The 22,015-nt window shown below is 47.9% G+C and overlaps 1 protein-coding gene across 1 annotated transcript in view; it reads left to right on the top strand.

Annotated features, from left to right (window-relative positions):
• The first annotated feature begins 8,640 nt into the window (after positions 1-8,640).
• The window catches only part of PBX1 (pre-B-cell leukemia homeobox 1), a 148,958-nt gene continuing 135,583 nt past the window's right edge, over positions 8,641-22,015 (top strand). The window contains exon 1 of the mRNA XM_010002342.1: positions 8,641-8,819. Coding sequence (XP_010000644.1) covers positions 8,641-8,819 — 179 coding nt within the window. The remainder of the gene's footprint in view (positions 8,820-22,015) is intronic.

The following is a 22,015-nucleotide window of genomic DNA, read 5'->3' as shown; positions in this document are numbered from 1 at the left end:
TTCAGTAACCCAGAAAAGGACAGAGCCTGGAAAACCATTTGCTTTTCCTGTGTTTTCTAGTGATGTCTGTGCAGCAGCAGCAGCTTCATGCAGGCACTGAGACCCCAGCTGTGGGCAAGCAGGGCTCTGTGTCTGCAGGGCACAAAAAGATGTATCCCCAGTGTGAATGGGAAAGGTTTGGTAGAAGGAATTTACTTTCCTGTTTGTCTAAATTTTGCTGGTGTTTCATAGTTCAAAGAGGTGTTGTCCAGCCTTGCTGTAGGTTGAAATGCTTGTGTCACCAGGTCTTTTATTTTCTTCCTCCTGTTCAAATGAGAGACATTGGGTTAATTTCTTTGTCCCAGGTTTGCCCTTTGTGCTGGTGACTGCAGTGGTCCCCAACCCTCCCTGGGGCAGTACTGGGTGTTGTAACACCCCTGCCTTTCCCCTGTGGCTGAGGACACAGCCATCCCTGGGCAAGAGGACCCAGCAGGGCAGAGCCATGCCTGAGGAGGCTATATTGCAGATGTGTTGCAAAGTGCAGGGAGTTTGGGAGGAGACGGGTCAGCCAAAATCCTGAGCAGTCCCCAGCAGCATCTCTGAGGTGCCATCATGACCACAGTAGGTGGGCTTATCCCTTGAGCTGCGCTCCCTGAGGAAACTGGTGCTCAGCTCTCACCCTGCTGCTGTCTCCCACCTCTTCTCTCCTCTTAGGCTTCCCCTCCTGACGCTGCCTCAACCTGCTGTGGCACCTTCTGTCAAACGCTTCACACGTTTGTCACCAAAATGTTTTGGCAGCAGCAGCATCTCTAGGTTTTGACATAATCCCGACAGGAGACTTTCTCAATTATTACTAATGGAACATTATGCTCCTCTTTGGGAACTCCTGCATGAATAAAAAGGGTCATTAATGACATCTGCGCAGAGCCCGGAAATTATTAGTCAATGCTGATACAGTTTTATTTTATTTTTTTAATTTTTACATATATATTTTCTTAAGCTCCTGGTAATTTCCCACCTTGCCTCCCACCCCCTTCTCCAAAGTCTCCTGTGCAAGCTGGAGCTGAGCTGGGTTACTGCCAACATTCTTGCTTTTGTGCAGGTAAATGCTATTCCCCTCCCACCCTTCCTTCCCTTTTATTCCCTCTTGGATTTCTTAAAGATCATAGCTCTTGTTTCAGTCCCAAGAGATCCTGTCACACCCTTCTCAGGGCTCGATTTTAATGCCAGCCAAGCTCAAATACTTCTTGGACTTGAAGAAATCAATATTGCCCAGGTCCTACCTAGGCAGTGCTGGACGGGGAACATTAGGACCATGTCCTGCTGCCTGTGGCCATCAGGGTGCTGTGTCCACCCTGCCCTGCATGATGCTGGTGGCAAACAGGAGAAGCTGGGAGAGGCACTGGAGTTGTCCCCAAGTGCCACATGGCATCAAGCAACAGGGAAGCTCGACCTGGATTATTTTAGAGGAATTTCTAGACAGCAAACTGCTGTGATTTTTTTTCTCTCCTCTAGCCAGATATTCAGTTCCCTCTTCTCAATACCCCTAAAAAATGCCCCAAAGTAGTTTTTTTTTTTGTAGTTTGTTGTGTAGCAATTTGAGAAACTGATACTTTGCAAGACAAAAGGCCCCTGTGATAGGGCCCTACAGAGATATGACAGACAAGGGGTCTCTACCCTGAACCATGTCAAATGGGTCCTTAAGTCATGACTGCTGGAGAGGTGACTGGTGCAGGGCTGGGCAGGGTTGGTTGGAGGCTGCATCTGTCCTGTCAACATCTGGATAGAAGCCCTGGGCCATCCAGCAGGACAAAACCCTGAGGCCATTCCTTTTGCTGCATTGCTGTGCCAGCACATCTAGCTTGGAGGCATGTGGCTTTTTTCCATAGAAGGAAGGGAGGAGTCTGGGTTGATGGTTGGGCTTTTGGAGGGAATCTCTCATGGCCTGTGGAACAGCACAAAGGCTGGTATCTTAATTGGCTCAAAGCTTATTGTTTGTTTGTTTGGTTGGTTTTTTCTAGGTTGGTATCAGTTGCATAACAGAGTAGTTGAGGATGGTGTTGCTCCACACCCAGAGAGGAGGATCTCTGCTTCCTGCACCCCCTATGAGATGCCTTTCTCCATGGACAGTGTCTCTAGTGCTGTTATACCCAAGACTCTTCCCCAAGCCCTAGCCTGCAACCAGCAGAAATGTGGCTGCTGCTGTGCTCAGCCTGCTCAGCAAGGCATGCACGAGGCAAGGGGCACCACCCTGAGGTGAGGGCTTTGGCCTGGCTGAGAGATGTGACTGTTCTCCCATGGGACACCCAGGCCTTGGATTCATCACAGAGCTGCTGTGTGTCCCCAGGGAAGGTCAAACAGGGATCACGGGCCACGATTCAAACCTGGCACTTGGGGTAAAAGGTCGATGCAGTAACTCTAAAAAGAAAACCACTACAGAAGAAATAGACCCCTTTTAAAAAAAAAATAGAAAAGAAAGAAAAAGAAAAAAGAAAGGAAAAAAAAAGAGTCCCTTGGAGAAAAGATATTTCAACCCCTTTTTGATTTATGACCTACTATAGGATATTGAGACATTATTTACAATCGATATATGCTCCTGCAAGACTCCCACTGGAGCCATAGACCCTGGCTGTTAAGAGTGGAGACTGGTCAGCCTGCTCCACTGGAAGTGCCAGCCATGTCCTGCTGGAACAGGCTATAAAGCTGGCCACAGCTGTATATCTTTCAGAAAATGGACCTGGTTACACATGTCTTTGGGCAGCTGACACGGGGATATAGTTTAGGGCTAAGACAGCAGTTGGGTAGCAGGAATCAGCATTCTTCAACCTTGCCAATAAGGAAATCTCTTGTGCAACATAGAGAGCTCCATGGCCTTAAAGGTGCAAAATGGAGTTGTTCAGTTGACTTATAATGGAATTGGGCCAATTTTGAAGCGAGCGCTGGATTTTATTCTGGTTGTGGGGGGGGGGGGGGGGAAATTCATTCAGCGTAAAATTGAGTCCTGGCCAAATTCCAGTTTGGGTAATTACATTCTCTTTCTGTAGTGGCTGCAGGACAAAGGGCCATTCATCACGCTCCAAAGTGCTGCAAAGGGCTCCCGTGTTCCACCAGAGAAGTGCCTGCGTTTGGATCCAAGGGAGAAAGTTTTCTCCCCGTGCTTGAGGCCACTCCAGAGAGTAATGGAGCTTGGCGCTGCTTTAGGATCCTTTTGGGTGAGATGCAGGGGCAAGCACCTTGTCAAGAGCTGCTCAGCCTCCAGCAAATCTGGGTAAGTAGGACGCTCAGCAGAACAGATTCCTTTCAGCCTCCCGTGGGTTGCCTTTTGCCCCGAGGACATGCTGGGCTCTGCAGAGTGCCACCCCAGCTCCAGGGAATCTCACTGGGGCAGAGGAGCTGCATTTACCCTCTGCAAACCTGGCATTTTGGAAATGCCCATAGGGCAAGAGACTGGGTTGCATCCAGCTGAGCAGGACTCAAGGACTTGGGGTGCATTTGGAAGTGATGCTGGGCAGCCTGGGAGGATGGGGGAACTCTGCTTTCCTCCTCCCACCTCTCCAGACAGCCACAGGAGAAATGTTTGGATCCCTTCCTCCAGTGTCCCATCTTGGAGAGGGTGACACTTAGATAGTTGAACTACTGTTTTCAGCAGAAGCAATTGAGCAGCAGAGCAGTAGAACATGGCTTCCTCATCTTCCCAGCACCTCTCTTTGCAGATGCTTTGGTTTGTTGAGGCTGAGTAAGGCCCTGGTGCTCAGGTAGGGGCCAGGCTACACAGGGTGAGGGAGCATGTCCACATGCCACCCACCAGCTGACCTGCCAGGGAGCATCCTTGGCCTATGTGCCTTGAGAGTGTCCCTTTAAAGCAATTTGTAGACTGTTATCCTGTATCATTAACCTAATTAGTGTAATTGCTGCCATTTATGTAATGAGTATAAATACTGGAGGAATCCCATAATTAGAAGATGTAATTAGGTAATTAATAGATGACATGGTAGCAAAAATCCAGAGGAAACTTTGCAAGGTGGACGCCGCGTGTGTTTGTGCAGGTCCTGCTGGTGCTTCTCGCAGGTGTGCGCCGTGGTTGGCTCCAGGCTGGAGCCCCTAAATCACACTGGCCATGTAAGAAGACCTTCAGGTGACATGAGGAGGATCTCTGAGATCTCTAAAGATCTTGCAAAGGGGCTCTGGAGTGCCAGATTTTGCGTAGGGGGAGGAGCAGAGCTGTGGCAGTTGCCTTGCCATAGGGACACCTTTTGCCTTGGGTTCCTAGGAGAAGCAAGGTGAGTTTAACAGAGGTCTGAGATTTTCCCCAGCCTGAGGCTGGAAAGTGGTTTGAAGTCGTGTTTGCCCAGTGGTGTCTCTTTGCTACAACCAGTGCTGGAACAGCATGAAGGCCAACTCCTGCAGACATAACCTGCCTGACCAGAGGGATGAAAAGGAGCCCCAGAGCTGTGCTCAGCTGCCTTCTGCACAGTCCCATGTTAGTTCTCTTGTGGGTTTGGCTTATAAAAGTGATGGGAGCTGGAAATTGTTTTTGTGCTGAGAAGAGCTGATAAGGTTCCTGCTGTGCTCGACGAGGGTCTTGTTAGAGGTTTGTGAGTTGTGAGTGTTTTAGCTGGACCCTTTCTGGAGGTTGAAATGTTGACTTTTTCCTTCGCTCTTCATCTCTTGCTCCTCAAAGCCTGTTTGCACTTCTAGAGTACTTACATGTCTAGATGCAGCTGAAGAAAAGAAGTCACAGTTAAGGAAAGGGGTGTGGTTTTGGTGTTGTTGAGAATAATTTGGATTCCCAGTTGGCACCTTCCGGGATGAGTCACTGTCACTGGCTTTGTGGTAGGAGAAGAAATGTCTCCTTCACTTGCACACACCTCTCCAGCACTGCAAAGCAGTGGCTGGCTGAAGGGACCATCAAACCAGGATTTGCACAAGTTTTCCCCTTTGTATCCAAACATATAAGGAAAAAGCTGACTTGGAAATACCAGTGGGACCAGCCAGGCCAAATCTGACCCAGGCAAGAAAAGATATCTTTCAGCCACCAGACTCCAGCTCCCTAAATCAAAGCTGGAAGGGGCCCTCTCATCCAACCATTCCCTGGGAACTGCCAATGGACACTGTGGAGGAGACAGTTCCCTTCTTTCTCTGTCCCTCCAGCTAACTCATTGCCTCCTAGAAGACCCAGTGATCTTCAAGCAACTCACCTCCAAAAACTCAGGGATGAGCTCCCCCCCCCTGGGATTGCACTTGCTGGGGCATTTTGGTGATGATGGGGGCATTTTGGTTACAAGCTCTAGTGCTCATCCTGAAGTTGTGACATAGCAACATCAGAATGGCAGGTTGGACACCTGGGGCTGCTTCTGGGGGAACATGTTTTGGGGAAAGCCTGCTTGATGCTGAGCTCTGCTTGGATCCTGCTATATACCAGAGGGTAAAATTTGACTTGGAGGTGTTATTTGTGGATTTTAGCTGGGCTAAGAGGGGGAATAAACCACCAGTATCTTGGCTGTTGGATGTCTCATCTGCAGAGGGTCCTGGACTCTCTGCACACCATGTTGACTAATCTATTCTGCCTTCTTTTGAAGAAGCCATAGACCTAGTGGCTTTTATTCATGGCCTCTTTACTTCCCTTTTGGACTATGTCCTCTCCAAAAGTTGAGCTACTTTGCACTTCTTGGCAAAGCACTACAGCCAGAGAGAAGTGACCCCAAGACCTGCCGCACTGGAAGCACTGGGATGTTGGAGGGGGTCTCCTGCAGGCATTGGGTGGTCAAAGGCTGCTGAGTCCCCAGGACCAGCAGCTAGAGGGAGATATGACCTCACGCTGAGGGCCAGCCTTGTGGATGGTGTGGATTCCTGCCCTAATGCCAAAGAAAATCCTCCTGCTTCCCAGTGTTTAGGGTTCATGTAGTGAACACCCACAACACAGACTTCATTACACAGCACAAGTAATTCTTGAGATTAAAGACTTCTAAAATGGCTCCTGCTGGTATTTCTGCCAAAGTATTCCTTAGTCCCTGTCTACATGGGAAGTTTTATCAGGTGTATCATGATCAGTATATGCAGGTCCAGTTACACCAGGAAGGCTCTGTCTAGACATTTTAATTCCGGTATAAAAAGGGCTTTTTTTCCCCTTTAGCTTAAATTTGTTTGCAAATGCCCTTCACAAAATCAGGGCCTGCTTCATCAGTGTCAGAGCCTCCTTGTGTGTAGCACTGTGTTTAGATCTGTCTGAATTCCCACCCTAGACTGCACCAAAGCCTGCTCTGCCCCATAGCCAAGGGTTTCTGCTCCTGCTATGGCCCTGCATTTCACACTGTAACTTAAAACATTTTACATTTCCTCCATGTTCGAGTCCTTGAGCTCTTCACTCCTGTTGAGCACGTTAATAGTGTTGTGGTTCTGGCCTAGCTTTGTGCATCTTCTCCAGTGGGTTTCATTTATCTACACAGCATCCATCCGAAGTTACCTTGCAGAAATGGCCAGCTGTCTGCCAAAGCTGTGGCTAACCAGATGTCAGAGGAAAGCCCCAGGAATGGGGAGAAGCTTGAGCGTAAGGAGCAGCCCCAGTTGGCCTGTTGGGAACAGAACAGGAGGAGGAAGAGGGTGTGAAGCTTTAACTGGGAGCAGTTAATTACGTTCCTCTCTGAGATTTGTCCTGGTTCAAAGCAAAATGAATCTGAGGAAGACACATGGTTTCTGTCAGGTGATAAGCTCCCAATGTTGTCTATTTTTTTTTCTCCTAACTATCTCTGTCTACAGATGTATTGGAAGTCAGGTTTTCAGGAGAGGGTAGCTGAATAATTATCCTGTGCTACCTTATGGTAACTTTTGCAAGGAAGTGTTTGGGTAGACAAACCATGTGAACTAGTCATTAATATCTTATAGATCAGAGTTACGGATGTTGCATTATGATGAAATATGTATTTCTTCCTATTTCTTAGGAAAATGGGCTTGTAAGACAGAGTAAGATTTATGATGAACTTAATTAGTTATTTCCTAGCTTTCAAAATGTTTGGGTTTGAGAGATGATATGATAGATAATTAACTTGTTGTCACGCGGTGACTTTTAAAATGAAATGTTTGTTCTCAAAATACTATGTATCTCAATATGCATCTTATGTGTGCACATGCACACGTGTATGTGTAGGTAAATCTGTGCATCTCTGCAGCATTTCAGCCCCTGTTGCAGGCGTAGGGAGCACAGGATAATGCTCCCACATCAGCATCATCCCATGCCCCATGTTGGGATGAGCAGGGGGTGCAGCCCTGCAAAGGGGGTTGCTGCCACGTGGCTGCTGTGCTTGTCCTTACTCTGCTGCTGGAAGGGGGATTGGCAGTGGGAATTACCCTGCCCTCTCCTGGGTGGGTGAGAAGGAGAAGGCCAGAGATAAAAACATCTTCCTTGGTGTTTTGATTCAACAGCAGACTTGAAATGCCCCTGTCAGCAGGGTCTCATCCCAGCAGCAGGGCAGTCAAGAAGTGATGTATTTGTGATCCTTTTTTTCCTCTGGTTTGCCCTAAAAACCAGGAGGGGCCAGCAGCCTGGCTCCCCCAGGGTCCTGTGCTAACAGTTTTTGGGAAGTTCCTCAGATTACTAAGCTCCAGGGACACCTGCCAATAATAGGGTGCTGCTGAGAAGTGAGGGTTTGTGACATTTTTTTCTGAGCTAGTAAACTATAAAAGAAGGGAACTGTATCCCTTATTGTTCCATCCCCCAAGGACAGAGAGGGTTGAAGAGAAGCTCCAGGGAAGGCAGAGAGCAGGTTGGAATTGACCTCAAGGGATGTTGGATGTGGTCCCTGAAGCTGTGGCTGCCACGATGCCTCGTCGCTGCAGGGAGCAGAGCTGCTGCAGAAGGAGAGAGGTCACCTGGAACTTGATTTACTTTTTTTTCCCTTTCATTTTCTTTTGCATTTTTCATCAAAGCTTTATAAATAACAGACAAAACCCCTGGGGAAAAAACCTCCCAACCAGCCGCCTGTTGCAAATATGCCAGGAAACAGGAGGCAGGGGGGAGAAGAGGGAAGGAAGGCTAAATTTGGTGGCTTTTATTTTTAACAAGGGCTATTTCAATCTGTTTAAACCCATGTAAGAAAAAAAAATAAAATAAAATTAGAACCATGAGAAACTTTTGCCAGTGCTGTAGGAGTCTGTTGAGCCAAGCACTCACTCTGGCTGGGAGATGATGGTTCAGACACTGCCAAGGCCGTTGTAGGGACGAGGAGCTCAGGGACAGAGATGAAGCAATGTTTTCTCAAGGCCTCACAAGATTTCTCTTGCAAAGCCAAGAGAGGCTCAGAACTTTCTGAAGCCGCTGAAGGATGTGTCTGCAAGCCCTCACTTTTCTGCAGGGCTGTTGTATTTGGGTCCCTGGTGCAGCAAGGTAAAGTTTCAGTTAAAAAAAAAACAAACCCAAACAGCCCAAGCAGAAAGCAACCCCTTGCTTTTTCAAAATAATTCCATGACAAGCCTTTTCCTCCGGGCTGGCCCTTGCTGAAGCTGCTTGTTTGCAAGCACCTGAAGTCCAGGCGTCTCAAAATGACTTTGGCAGCATCCTGCTCATGTTCCCCTGGCACTCTTTGGAGAGTGAGGGTGTTAACCTCGGCGTCCTGGCCCTGTGCCAGGGTGACTAATTACATTTGGCCTCTATAAATTAGCCCCGCGATGGCAGCCGGGGGAACCGCGGCGTCATTTCCTCCCGGCTGCCTGGAGCTGCCCCGTGCCCGACACGTTCCAGCCCAGCACCTCGGGGCACGGGGTGACATGGAGGACTGTCACGGGGACCAGTGTGGACTCACTCCTGCCAACGAAGTTGTTCTGAGGGTACAGGTGCTGCACAACAGGTCTGGTTCTTGCCGCTCCTGCGTTTGGAGAAGGGAGAGCGGAGAGGGCAGAGACCGTTCAGATCAGGGTCCCTGCCTCAGCAGGATGACCTGAGAAATTTCCACCAGCCAGCTGAACCTCAGTAACGGCCTCTCAGCTAAAATCAGCTGAAATGGCACGAAGAGAATTGCTGAAACCTCCACGAAAGTGATTTAAGCCAAGGCACGTGACCTTGCGTTTGTCCTGGGCCGAAGAGCGCCTGGGTCTGGGAGCGCAGCAGGGGGTGTGTGGTGTGTTCAGCCATGTAGGCTTGAGCTGGAAGGAACTCAGTAGCTGGGTTGCATGTTCTACCTGTGACCTGGTCCAACCATTCCCCAGCATTGATTCAGGTTACTCCTTTCTGCTGGGACCCAGCGTAAAGGGTCTTGAGCTGATGTCTGATTATAACTGGGAGGGACCTCGGCGTGCAGGAATGGCTAATTTAAGATCAGGTACAATGTGTTGGCCAACTTTGCTGTGCTTTCTGAGGTAGATACCAAGCTAACCCTGCCTAATCAAGTCTGAGTTGAGATGGAGTATGTCTACCTGAAGGAGATGATAAAGCAAACAGGATTGGAAGGTCTAAACAAGAGAAAGCACAGCAGCAAGCCCCAGACTGTTCCTTTCAAAGAGTGACTGCTTGGTCTTTAATTTCCAAGGTGGAGAACTAAGGGTTTTGAGGATCACTGTGCCTCCTCTTTGGAGAATCCAGCAGCCCTGGCATGCGTGCCCTTCCCAGGCTGGCAGCACAAGCTGCAGCTCCCAGAGCTGCCCGTGGTGGAGCAGTTCCACCTTTGCGTGGCTGCTCTGTGTGTGGGAAAGGATTTCAAGAAACAATTGACCAAATGAAACCTCCGTAATGCTTCTAAATACTCAAACACATTAGACATGCCTGCCCAGCTCAGAGATAAATTAGAGCTATTATCACTAGAGCCCAGACAAACAAACGGAAGGCTCTCTCCAAACAAGCCATTCACTCAAGAGACTGGATTTACAAGGGTCGGGGAAGCAGCATGAGCTGAAGGAACCTGCTTTCTTCTGAAACCTCTTTAAATTGGCCATATTGACTGGTGCAGAGGGAGGGGAGAGAGCACAGTTCTGCCCTTTGGGATCTGGGGAATCACTTCCATGCAAGGACTATGGTGCTGTGATGTGCTGGCTGGTGTTCTGCCCTCCAAGTCTGCAATCAAAGCTGGAAGTCAGGCTCTGGTCCATTTTGCTTTTTTCCCATGCAGTGGTTGGGAGATCAAGGTGCTGGACTGCACCAGCAATGCCAAGGCACCTTTGCTTTATTCTTGGGATTTTTTGCTTCTGCATCCAAGGAGGGATAGGGAGCTGAGTTGGTGGTAAGGTGGTGTAGAGAGAGAGGTCAGTTCAAATCAGCATCTTGGGCATCAGGGAAACTGCCTGAAAGGGTAAACAGAAGCCAGAGTGTGTATTTTGGGCTTGGTTTTGCATGGCAGCTAAAGGAAGGAGCAGATGCAGAGAGTAAAAAGAGTAGAGGGAATCAGAGATCATTAGGCTTCTTCCCTGGCTGCCTTGGGCAGTGGGTGCTGCTGTGCAGGGAGCACAGTGGCACAGCTTGCTGTGGTGCCCAGGAGCACTGTGCTGGGGCTAAGCATGATGGAGCCCAGCTTAGGTGGGCTGTCTGGAGAAGGACCATGGGCAGCACAGAGTTTTGGCACTTGGCTGGGCTGTGAGCTGGGGGCTCTGCAGCACTGCAACCCTCACCCACTCACCTGGCAGCTCGGACCAGCATCACCCTGAGACCGAGGGTGCTCTCCTCCTAGAGGTGCTCTTGAAGCCAAAAACTTGATCATAAACCAAAGTGTTGCTTTTAGGAAGACATCCAGTCTCCATGCAGGACCTCTGACTGATTATGAATTTGCCATTTCCCTTGGTAACCAGACCTGGTGATTAACTACCCTCACTGATCAAAATTGTCTTTTATTTTCCATTCAAGGTTCTCTCACTCTGTGTTGTAAACTCTCACTATTTATTTTGGGTTTTGCTGCTTACTGTGCCTTTTACCTGTGAGCCTAACAAACATGCCAATCTCAGCTATTTTCAGTCTGTGGGTATCTGGGATCAAGCAACGACAAAGATTTTCTTTGACTGCTGAGCAGACAGAGCCCTTTCAGTCTTTTGCAGAGCTGAGCACAGGCAGAGCAGAAGCTGTGCTCACCACTGCCTTGAGCATCTCCCAGTGCATGGGATTTTATTTAAAGTCCCAGCCTCTGGACTTGCACCATTATGAGGACCTTCCACTGTATTTTTGCAGAGACCTGAAAATGTGGCCCAGAAGACAAACAATAATAACAATAATAATAACATAATCAGCAACAACAACAACAACAATAATAATAATAATGGCATTTTAATATTTTTTAATGCATCAAGAGTTCTGTGATGTTTTTGTTTATTGTGAGCAGGAGGGGAGGTGGGTGCTTGGCTTGGTGACTAATCAGCAAAGCTGTGAACTCGCTGAGGAGACACCACAGGGTGCAACAGGTCTCTCCTTGCATGTGTGTTTGTTTCCTGCAGGAAGGCAGACATTGACCCAAAATTCTCACAGTTCTTCACCTGCACAGTACAGAGTAGGTTTAGTTGCTCAAAGTGGCCTGTCTGGCCTTGACAGCTCTGAGTTTCAAGTCGTCATCACCTGCAGGTTCTTCTGCATTGCTGGCCAGGCTGAAGGGCACAAGTGGCCTCATCATCAATGTCACACATGTGGAGAGAGGCAGAGTTTATTTTCTGGCTTCCATCAAGGGTCAGAGGTCTGCTGCATTGTGTCAACCTCCCCCTGCCAAGCTAACGGGCTTCAGTAATCCCACATCTTGGGCTTTGTTTGTCTTCCACTGTGTTTGTCACTCTCCCTGTCCCTCCTGACAGCACTGTGGGATGGAGCACTGCAGTGGCCACCTCTGCACGACTGTAGGGCTAGGGATGGTGGTGGCAGCATACCTGGGGAAAGCTGGCAGGCCCTTTGAAAAGGGCAAGTATTTCAAACTGAAACAACAAGAGGCTTTGTTTAAAAATACTGAAATGATGTGTTTGCCCCTCTTGCATTCCTCTCTTTATATTTCTTCAAAGGAAAAAAAAAAAAAATCACCAACCTATTTGAGAAACTGGATCCAGAATAATAGTAGCTTTGGTGACTGTACCTCAGCTGGTTTTCTGTTGATTTAAAACTTCAGCAAGCCCTACTGATTGCAGCCTGCCCCTCTTGAGTTTCTGCAGCCCTTGCAGTGAAGCTCTACCTCATTCACCATTTCCAGACTTCAAGATCTGGGTATTGTTACCTGCTGTTTCTGCTTCTAAAGGGACTCCAGAGGCTGGGAAATTGGAAATGTGCTTCTAACCAGTGTGGATATGGTGAGTATGTGCTATCCCTTCCAGAAAAGAATCAAGCTCTTAGGGGCTGAGAGAAAGAGAGGGGGGTGGGTGTGTCTTACACAGAGATTCATGTGGCATCCTACAAGGATGAAAGACCTGTTGGTAGCATAGACCTATGGTTGCTGTGTTTGCTTCTCAGTTATGACATGAGGCCTAAATGAAGGTGTCAATAAAATATTCTATGATGGGCATATAAGACAGTGGTGACTTGTGTGTGAGGAGGTAGGTTGTGTCCATCTGACACGACCTGATCAACCGTGGAGAGGCTGCTTTGCCTCAGTTTTCAGGGAGAGAAACCTAACCTGGTGCCCAGGTGCTGTGGGTCAGGGGAGAGACTGCTGGGGGCTCAGCTCCTGGGAAGATTATCTTGTTTATTTATGTGATGGCGAGGAAGGAGTTTGTGTTTAGATGTCAGTGAATCAATGGATTAGAAGACAAAGGATCAAATGAATGTTCTTTATTTTCTGAAAAGCAGACACAGCCTTGGCTTTCAGTTACTGCAGAAGCAATCAAGAATTTTTCCTAGCAGAAGTGAGAGTTCCAGTCAGTGAAACCCTGTAAGAGAGGGTCTGTGCCTCATGCAGGTGGCAGACATACAGACAGTGCAAGGGAGAAGGAGCAGTGACTGGTACTTTAGCACATTTACAGGAGCCAAAGGGCAGAGCTGGGACCACAGGGCCAGCCCTGGGAAACCCAGGCTGTAGCACTGACCTCCCTCATCCCACAGCAATGCTCTTAATGCTGACCAAGACACATTTGTTCCTGTGTTGCCCCTAGAGTCACTGCCTGAAAAGCACTCTATGAGGCAACAGAAACACAATGTGCTATTATTTTTATTTTAGGCTGGAGCCATTCACACAGTTTCTCTGCAAAATGGGTATCCTCCCTCTTTTTTTTTGTGTTTAGCTGTTTGTGTTTGTCTGCTATACCCTGCCCATCCAGCATCTAGCAAAATGAGATGCTGATCTTGTCTGGGGAGGTAAAATAGTGCAAATTACCCTCATCTGGAAACCCTCTGGGTTTGAACATGAGTGCTGCACTTCTGCTGTAGCTCCACATCCAAACCGGTGGAGCTAATGACCTGAAACTGCAGGGAAGTTTGGACACAGGCTGCAACTCCATCTCCCAGTAATGCACTTCTCAGTGGATTAGGAGAAGCTTCCCTGGCAAACTGGGAAGGAGTCCAAGCTGGGGAGCTGGTGTGATAGGAACTGACAGGGCCGGAAATCTGATTTCTGAGTCTTTGCGCGTGTATTTCTTGTGAAAGAGGGAGAGGGAGCCAGGAGTACTTTGAATCCTGCAATCATTAAAACCAATTCCACTTTTCCTGCCCCTGCCCACCTCCTGATATGTGTGTGAAACAATCTTTACAGCTACACAGCCATCAGATGGTATCGACCCAGCGGTGGAAATTGCTATTGACTGCTGCTGGTGCTGCTCTCTGCACTTCCGTGGCTTTTAAAGCGACACTCTTCAGGTGATTTTCCTTTGCACATGATCCAGCCTGGGCAGCCCTGCCTCAAGTGGGATGGAAAGAGCATGTGTGGCATTTGTGTGTGCATGTCTGTGCAACAAACACTATAGCTCCCTCCTCTTAAGCCAGGAAAAGGGCATGAGAGCAAGCAGGAAGAGATCCTCTCTCCAGAAATACTGGCCTAATAGGAAGACTTAGACATTTGATTTCTTTTGTCTTTAGTCCTTTATGAAGGGATTATTGTGTCCCACAACAGATTTTTCCTGCTGCAATCCCAGAACGAAGCCAAGACTATTCTCCTACCCTTATGAAGGATCTTATCCTTACAAAGGATACACTGATACCTTGTTTTAAGGGCCACTTTGTATTCTGCATTATGAACTCTCTCATCTGCTCTGGGTTCCAAACAAACAACAGGAAACAATAATATTTGCCTTTTAATGCAAGTCGTCTGTGCAGCCTGAAGAACTCCTTTCATCATGAAGCATGAGAACAAGGCTCCAGCTCTGGACTGTAAAGGTGCCCATTTTGTTTCCTCTGAGGCAGCTCAATTGATGGTATTTGGTTATTGCAGTGCTTGGGGTTGGAGCTAAGTGGTGGTGAGGAGAGATGATAAAAAAGCTGTGATTTGCTCCACAGAGCAAATCTAATACAATGCCATTCTCATGTCAGTGGTATCACTTAGGTTTCTGATGTAGAGAAAGACCTGCACCTGAATGGAGGCAGCCTGAGCATGTCTATACAGGGGGAGGTTGCTCTAGCCTGCTCTGACACTGAAATGACTCTCTTTGGTAACCTGACCTCAAAATGCAGGCATGTCTTCGGGAAGCCAGACTTTGATCCTGGTAAAGGTGTGTCCTGCTGTTGCTTGTGTCCATCCATTAAGAGATGAACACTGTCCTGAGCAGTGAACAGTGAAGCAGTACCCTGTCCTGCTCACACTGAAGATCTTCTTCCAGAACAGGCTGTAAGGGTGGAGTCTCCTCCCAGCAGCTGTTTTCTTCTGGGGTGTTACTCCAGGCCGATCCAGCACTTCTACCTCTACCTGTGGCCATTGGTCCATATGTCAGTCAGTCAGCCAAGCACTGGCTTAGAGAATGCTGCATTACATAGGCTGTGAAAACAGGCTGAACATGCTTTGGTAAATGATACTTCTCTGGTCAAGGAGTAAAGCTGGGTGCTACCTGCAACAGCCTGCTCTGTGCTCCAGACCTGGCTAATCTTCCATCTTTCTTTTACTGGCAGAGTTGGAGGGGCTGTTTTGAAATGAATGGATGTTGTGATTTCTCACAGAGCTCTGCCTTTGCTTTTCCTCCAGATTCATGCCTTTGACTTCAATCACATGGCAGTGCCCAGAAGCAGCAGCTGGCCAGATGTGTCCAGAGTGCACATGCAAGGAGTGCCCTTTTTTGTTATCTGGAACAGTGACTGCCTAAAGAAGCTTCCGAGCTGGCCCCTTACCTCAAACACAAGTAGTAACTGCCATGAGCTCCAAGCAGTCCCTGACTGAGCCTTGATTTCAGGTCACAAGACCGCCAAGCTGCTGAGGTTTAGGAGATGTTGCTTCCCCACTCCAGTCCAAGCGTGGAAAATGCTGTCCCTGGTTTGCAGTGAGGCTTGGGGTTCATGTGGTGAGCCTGACCCTTCTCAGCCTGGCTCTGTCTCAGCTGAGACATTCCCCTCCCTGCAAAACCAAAAGTCTGTGGCTCCCTTTGCCTTTCCTCTCTGCCCAAGGAGGTTTGTATCTCCCAGGATGCTGCTCCCATTTCTCTCTTCCCACTATGTGATTACTGGGAGCCCAACACTGCCTATTCCATGGGGACAGCAGGGACCTGGGACAACTCCTCTCCTCCCTGCTCCTCCTTTAGCTCTGCCAGTTTCTTTCTCTCTGCCCTAATTCTTGCATTGCTCCAGAAATAGACTGTCCAACCAGGGAAAGAACAATTAGCTGGAGGAAGGGGCTGAACAGCCTGGAACGCAGGAGGAGTTTTGGCTCTTTTATTCAAGGCTGGGACAAGGTGAACTGAGTGTGGTCTTCTCAGTCCAGGCCTTGAAATTCAGGCTTCTGTGCAACACCCACCTGGGGCCTCTAAAATTTGAAAGCCAGGTCTTCAATGTGAGCAAATTGGTACTCCTTCAAATGAGGGATATTGATTTACATCCTTTGGGGACCTTCTCCAGTATAAAACTCTGGGGAAGGCAGCAAGTTAGAGTTGTCAGAAGTTGTGCCTGTCCTTTTGTCTCTACCTTTGCCATGACCATAGATCTCTCATCATTTTTCTGAGCTTCTGGCAAATATCTTCTGGCCCTCTCTCAAAGGGCCACATCCCTTGGACACCTTGACTTTTGCACTCATTAAATGGAGGCTGGGAAAGTTGAAGCTGCTGCTACATAGACTGGTGTGGGAGGCTGCAGGCTTGTTCCAGAGCAGTGTCTAAGACCTCCACCTCCTTTGGCTCAACAAGGCCTCCTTCCAGAGTCATAATCCTCATGAACTTGATTGTCCACTCTCAGGACTGTGACTTTCCCCCCCTAGTGGGTGCTAAGCCATGGGCTGTGACTGCTGGATGGCTTTGATCTCACTGTTAGATGCAAACAGTTTTTGCTCTGCAGGATTTGCTCTCGTTCAGAGTTAGCAACAACCTGTCTTTTCTGGCTTCCCCTGTGGAAAACAGTGCCTCGGGAGGTCAACCTGCTCCCCCAGCCCAGCTTCCAGCTCCTCATGTCCCACAGGAACCAGGTGCCAATGGAATATAGATGTGCCCTTATCAAACAAGCAGCCTTTGATAGTTCCTCTTTCTTCCAGGCTTGACCTGCCTAAATCTTTTTGGGGTGAGATATGATATGCAATTTGACAGCAATTCTAGGTGAGATTTTTTTCCTCCTGGGAAAGCGTGGTAAGAAATTAAGCTTTGTGGGTTTCCTGCCCAGTCGACCAGGGAAAATAAAGTCCTTAGTGAACTTGGCTTGGGTGTGGGGGCAGGACAGCAGCTGCTGTGATTGCTGGTTATACTCTGCAGCACTGCCTCCTTACCCACAAGTGAGAGGCAAGTGATTTTGACACCTCTTTATGACCTGGGAGCCACAGGGAAGTGGTGGTAACTTATGTTCTGGAAAGACAAGGTCGTAAACAAGGGTGGTGCAACCATCTTTGGTTCGTCTGACTGTACAAGAATCCAAACAATTTCAATTCATAGGAATTAAAATGAACACCCTAGTTTTAAATTGCTGGCTATTTGAAATTTGGTGCTTCCCAAGGTTATGTGCAATATAGGGATGTTACTGGGAGAGCTGTTGATAAGGGCGACAGTGAAAATAGATGTCTGGTTGTGAAGCCTATCTGTCCTACAACCTTCAGGGGCTGCCAGGGGACGTGTTTCCTGGGCTGTGAAGAACCAATATGGGACACAATCATATATCAGCGATGATATCGATCACTGTCTCAGCCCCATTCAGTCAAGGGCACCAGCACCTTTCGGAGAGGAAGTGTTGCTCCTCCTCCTTGAGCCCAGGGACAGTGTTGAATGAGGGGAAGTGACTCTGTTTTAGGGAATACTGGGCCCACGCTCCAACCAATTAGTAGAATGGAGCTGAGCAAAGTGCAGGAGGGATCAGACTGATAATAAGTAAAGTGCTCAAATATGGGAAGTTGGGGAAGAAGCCAAATGAAAATGAAATGAAAGGCTAAGGTCCAACTTTGGCTGTCATGTAGAGAGGATGGGACAGCTGATAATAGGAAAGCCTGCAGGAACACTGGGTCAAAACCCCCACAAGGAAGCTGTGAACAAGCCAAGGGGGGGATTTTATCGAAAAGCAAGTCAGCAAATTGGAGCTGTTGGCTTGCTTACCACCACAGAGACCTAAGTTTCTCACTGTGACCTCTTTGTTTACTGCTTTGTGGTGGTGGCCAGCTTGAGAGATGTATGGGTTAGTAGGGCTCTAGCTCAGAGAGCAGCAAGGGCTTTCTTGGCCAGAGCTTTTGCAGGGGGGGACACTTCCCACCAACTGTACTGCTGCTATTTGCAAGGGCAGAGGAGTTTTCCTCTGTCCCTTGATTGATGGTGGCTCCCCACTGGCTTGTGAGAGTTGTCTTTTGGGGTAGCCCGAAACCACTCTTTTATGCAAGTGAAATAAAAAATCAGTGGTTGAGACTCTTCCTTTGCAGCCTTTCTCAGCCTTGGAAATCTATGGAAAGCTCAAGAGAGGAAAACCAACTTCTGCCTGCTCATGAGCTCCATAAAGACCACTGGAAGGTGGATGACATAGTGGAAAACATCCCAAAACCATGAGTCTGCATCTGAGACACAAAGAAAGCAATTCTAGATATTTATAGTTCACATGAGGCAACAAGGATTTCTTTCCCTGTGCTCCAGGTAGATGCTACGTGATCACCTTTGGGTGATAACCTGGGCTTTTGCTAGTGGTTCACAGAGGTAAGGCCCTTCTTCTTCTTGTCCCTTCCTTTCTTCATCAGCAAAAGAAGGCTGGGAACATACCTTCTTCATAAATCATCTGAAAATGGGCTTACTACAACAGTGAGCCCACACTGCTGGTGGTGAAGAGGAGGTCTTGACTTGTGAGATGTCATGGAGATGCTGTGAAATACAGGCATGTGTTTGTCCCTCTAATGCGTCTTTCTCTTTTGAAAAGCACTGTGCAGAATGTGAGACACACTAGATAAAAGTGAATTTAACAGCTATTTTGTATCCTTTGAGGAACATCAGTAGCAATTGAAAGAAGGGAAAAGACCTTTTTTGTTGAGTCCGGAATGGACCTGCTTTTATTGGAGGACTCTATGACTGCTTTTGTTGATATCTCCTCTGATAGCTTTTACCTGACTTGTTTTCAGAATCCTTCCTGGATTTTTCAGTCTTCAAAAACAGCATTTCCTTGCTGAAATTCAAGTTTGGGGTCTGAAAAAATGTCCAAAATGATTTTGCAGATGACTTGCTAGGATGTAGAGGTCCTAGAAATAGTACCTTCTGTAAGGGAAGTCACCTATTTATTTCCAGGTGGGCAGAGAATTTATTTTAAACAATGCCATTTTCTTTTCAATTACAGATGTTGGGTGTTGGGTTTTTTTGTGGAAAACATAATGCAGCAGCCTCTGAGAAAAAGCATGTGATTACAATTAAAGGATGTGTTGTGCTGTATCAGAAGGTAGCACTTAAACCGGGGAAAGACTGAATATTGACTATAACTCATTGTAATTATACCATCTATTTCAAACATGTAAATACGTTTGGTAGCACTTACATGTTTATGTTAGCTATTGGGAAAAGCCGTTTCCCTTTTGGTGAATTTCTGATAGTAAGAATTTTGTTACTTGCATTTGAATCAGCAACAAGCAACCAGTTCAGACACAACCAATTTTTTTGCATGAGCAGAAGCTGATCCCCTGTGCTGTGGTAGTGGTATTTTACCCAGGTTCAGGTTGTTAGTGATGATTTTGTGAATAGGAAATATTCAGAAGGGATGCATTAATTAAGACAAGCATTTCTTAATGGAATAGACCGTGAGCATGGTAAGGTCAGCGTGATGGAGGGGATTGAGGCTGGGAGTGGGATGAGTGGGAATCCATTTTTGGCTCTCCCACTGCCTGGCCAGCTCTTCCCACCTCCTGTGACTGGGAGCAGCAGTATTGAGCTCTTTTGAAAAAGATTTAAGATCTACCGACTGAGATGGTTCCAGAAGACTCAGGTCCCTTTGCTCAAGTCTAAGACACAAAACCTGCAAAGTCTTGAAGGCTGATTTAACGTGGCACGGTGAGTGAAGCTGTGTCTCTGCTAAAATTGATGAGAAAACTCCCTTCGCTTCTGGGGACTGGGATCCTTCACCAGGGGAAATCATTCTTGAGCCTATTTCCCTTCCCTTTGACATTTTCTGTCTTATCAAAAGCCAAAGGAGTACGGAAGAAGGTTAATGACTAAACTGACAAATAAACAATCAGTTCAAAGCAGCAACACAACATTTCTGGGAAAATGGAAGAATCTCTGAAAACCAGTTAGGAATGTAAACTCTGCTGCACTTCAACCAAAGAGGAACCATCCACATGGAGCTGACTGTGCTATGGGGGCTGCAGCAGGCTGGGAAATTGGAAGGGCTTTGTTTTTTCCATGGAATACATGAGAGGAAAATTGCAGAAGAGGGAGGAAAATTAATTTGGACATGGCAAACAGAGAAGGGCATGGCCACAGAGCCATCCCAGGCAAAGCCCCTCCGGTGGCGTCATGAACAATCTGTGCCCTCTCTGACTGGGGGATGTCAGATGTTGGACAGCAAAGCAAAAGCATTGGTGGCTCTCCTCACCAAAAATACAATGTTTAAGGAGTCAGAGTCCAGGAGACAGCTTCTCATTCCATTGCAGCACCAGTGTGATGAGGAGATGCTTCCCTCATGCTCAGAGACACGGAGTGTGTTTGACCTTCCTGTCCAAGGGCTGCACTTCGCCACAGTAACAGTGCTTTAAAACATCTTTATTTTCATTTAATAAATAATAGGAATTATGCTCCAACAGAGCCAAGATCTTAAACAAGAGGCTCCTGTAAAGGTTTTCTTCAGGAATTTGTGATAAACTAAAGACAGTGTTAGCTGTGCTTGGAGGGAGTGGGGACGCCAGACTTGGAATGTGTCCATCTGCTTCACCATTGAAACAAAACCACTTTATAACAACCACAGAGGAGAGGAAGCGACGCAGCTTGGCACATACACTTACACTATGTGTGGTGGAAATGTTTATTCTTTATTTCAGAAAGATTTAGTGGGTGTAGAGATAATAGAGCAGAGCGCTCGCTGGTGTCGTGGGGAAGGAGGGGTGATGGTGGTTGGGTTTTAAGGGAGCCCGGTGTCGGCTCCCACGGGGAGTATTTTCGGTAATACCTATTGCAATCTGATGCACTTGGAAGGCAGGAGGAGACAGAGGAATGAAATGTGCTTTTCAGGAGAGGTGTTGTAAAGGCCCCGGGATTAGTTATCTCTGACAGGAAGGATTTTGCAGACTCCAGCAGACAGCAGAGGCAGAGTCCTGGCCATTTCTGCGTTGGCCCGATGGCTCCTCCAAAGCCCTGTGCTGGGATTGCTCTCTGCCCCTCTCCCTGAGAGACACCATGGGGCTGCAGGGGCTCACCAACCCCACCTGTGCCTCCTACCCATGCTGGCTCCTCCAAAGGTCTTCTAGCTCCCCCTCTCTCATATCTACCTGTGCTGAGGCAGCGTATCATGACTTGGGAGACAGGTGAAGGTCCAAGAGTCTGTAGAGTCCAGCAGGTCATCACGTCCTGTGGTCCCCAGTGTCCCTGTCTGTCCCCTCGCAGCCACTGCTCCCTTTTCCACTGTGCATGTTCAGCCCTGCTGTGTTGCCTCTCCCTGGAGCCACTCAAAATCAAACCCGAAAGACCCTTGAATGACCTCTGGGGATAGAAGAGTCCCTGCCAGGGACTGAGACAGCATATGTCTAGACTTGGTGTGTGAGCAAGTGAGCGAAGGGATGACTAAGTGTCTGAAAGTTTGGACCTTTGGAGAAGGAGTCCCTTGGCTCCTCGTTTCTTGGATAAAATTCCACTTCCTGAGGAGCTGTGGAGATAAAGGATATTTTTCTCCCCCCCTTTTTTTTTCCTTTCCAAAAAAAAAGTAGAAAACCTATATATATAGATACGTCTTGGGCGAGAAAGCAGAAACCTTTGAAAGATTTTGGCAGATCAAGAAACGCAACGAATGTGTTGAGTGAAAACATTTCATAGCAAAAAATAAAATAAAAATAAAAATCCAAACATCTCACTTCGCCTTCGACCGCGTTGAAACATCTGAGTGGTTCAAAAGGAAATTGCAAAACGAGGAGTCGTGTTTTGGGTAAAACGCTGGGAAGTGTTTCATTCAAAAGGAAGAGTGGAAGCAACACAATTGCCTTGTTCTCTCCGCGGTCAAGCTGGTGGCTCCTTCCTTGACCTGCACCAAGGTCAGGGACCGGGCCCGTCTGCCCTCGCGTTACGAGGGGCCTGGAACAATCTGATGAACTCATCTCCCACGCAGGAAATTCTTTCATCACCACAACTACCTTTTATTTATTATTATTGTTTTAAAAAATCCAGTTTTGCAGGCGATCCTGCTCCCAGGGCCAGCCCTGCTCCCAGGGCCAGCCCTGCTCCCCAGGCCAGCCCTGCTCCCCGGGCCAGCCCTGCTCCCCAACCTGTCTTGGCCACGGAACAGCCCAGGGATCCCCAGGACTGCAGGAAGGGGCTGGGAAAGCGCTTCCCCTCGGGAATGCCGCCACGCGTGGGGTGTGCGCGGCTGTCTCGGTGGCCCTGGGAC

Source organism: Chaetura pelagica, unplaced genomic scaffold (genome assembly GCF_000747805.2).
Source record: "Chaetura pelagica isolate M959 unplaced genomic scaffold, ChaPel_1.0 scaffold368, whole genome shotgun sequence".
In the NCBI taxonomy this organism is placed as follows: domain Eukaryota; kingdom Metazoa; phylum Chordata; class Aves; order Apodiformes; family Apodidae; genus Chaetura; species Chaetura pelagica.
This window is presented reverse-complemented; position numbering and strand designations above follow the sequence as displayed.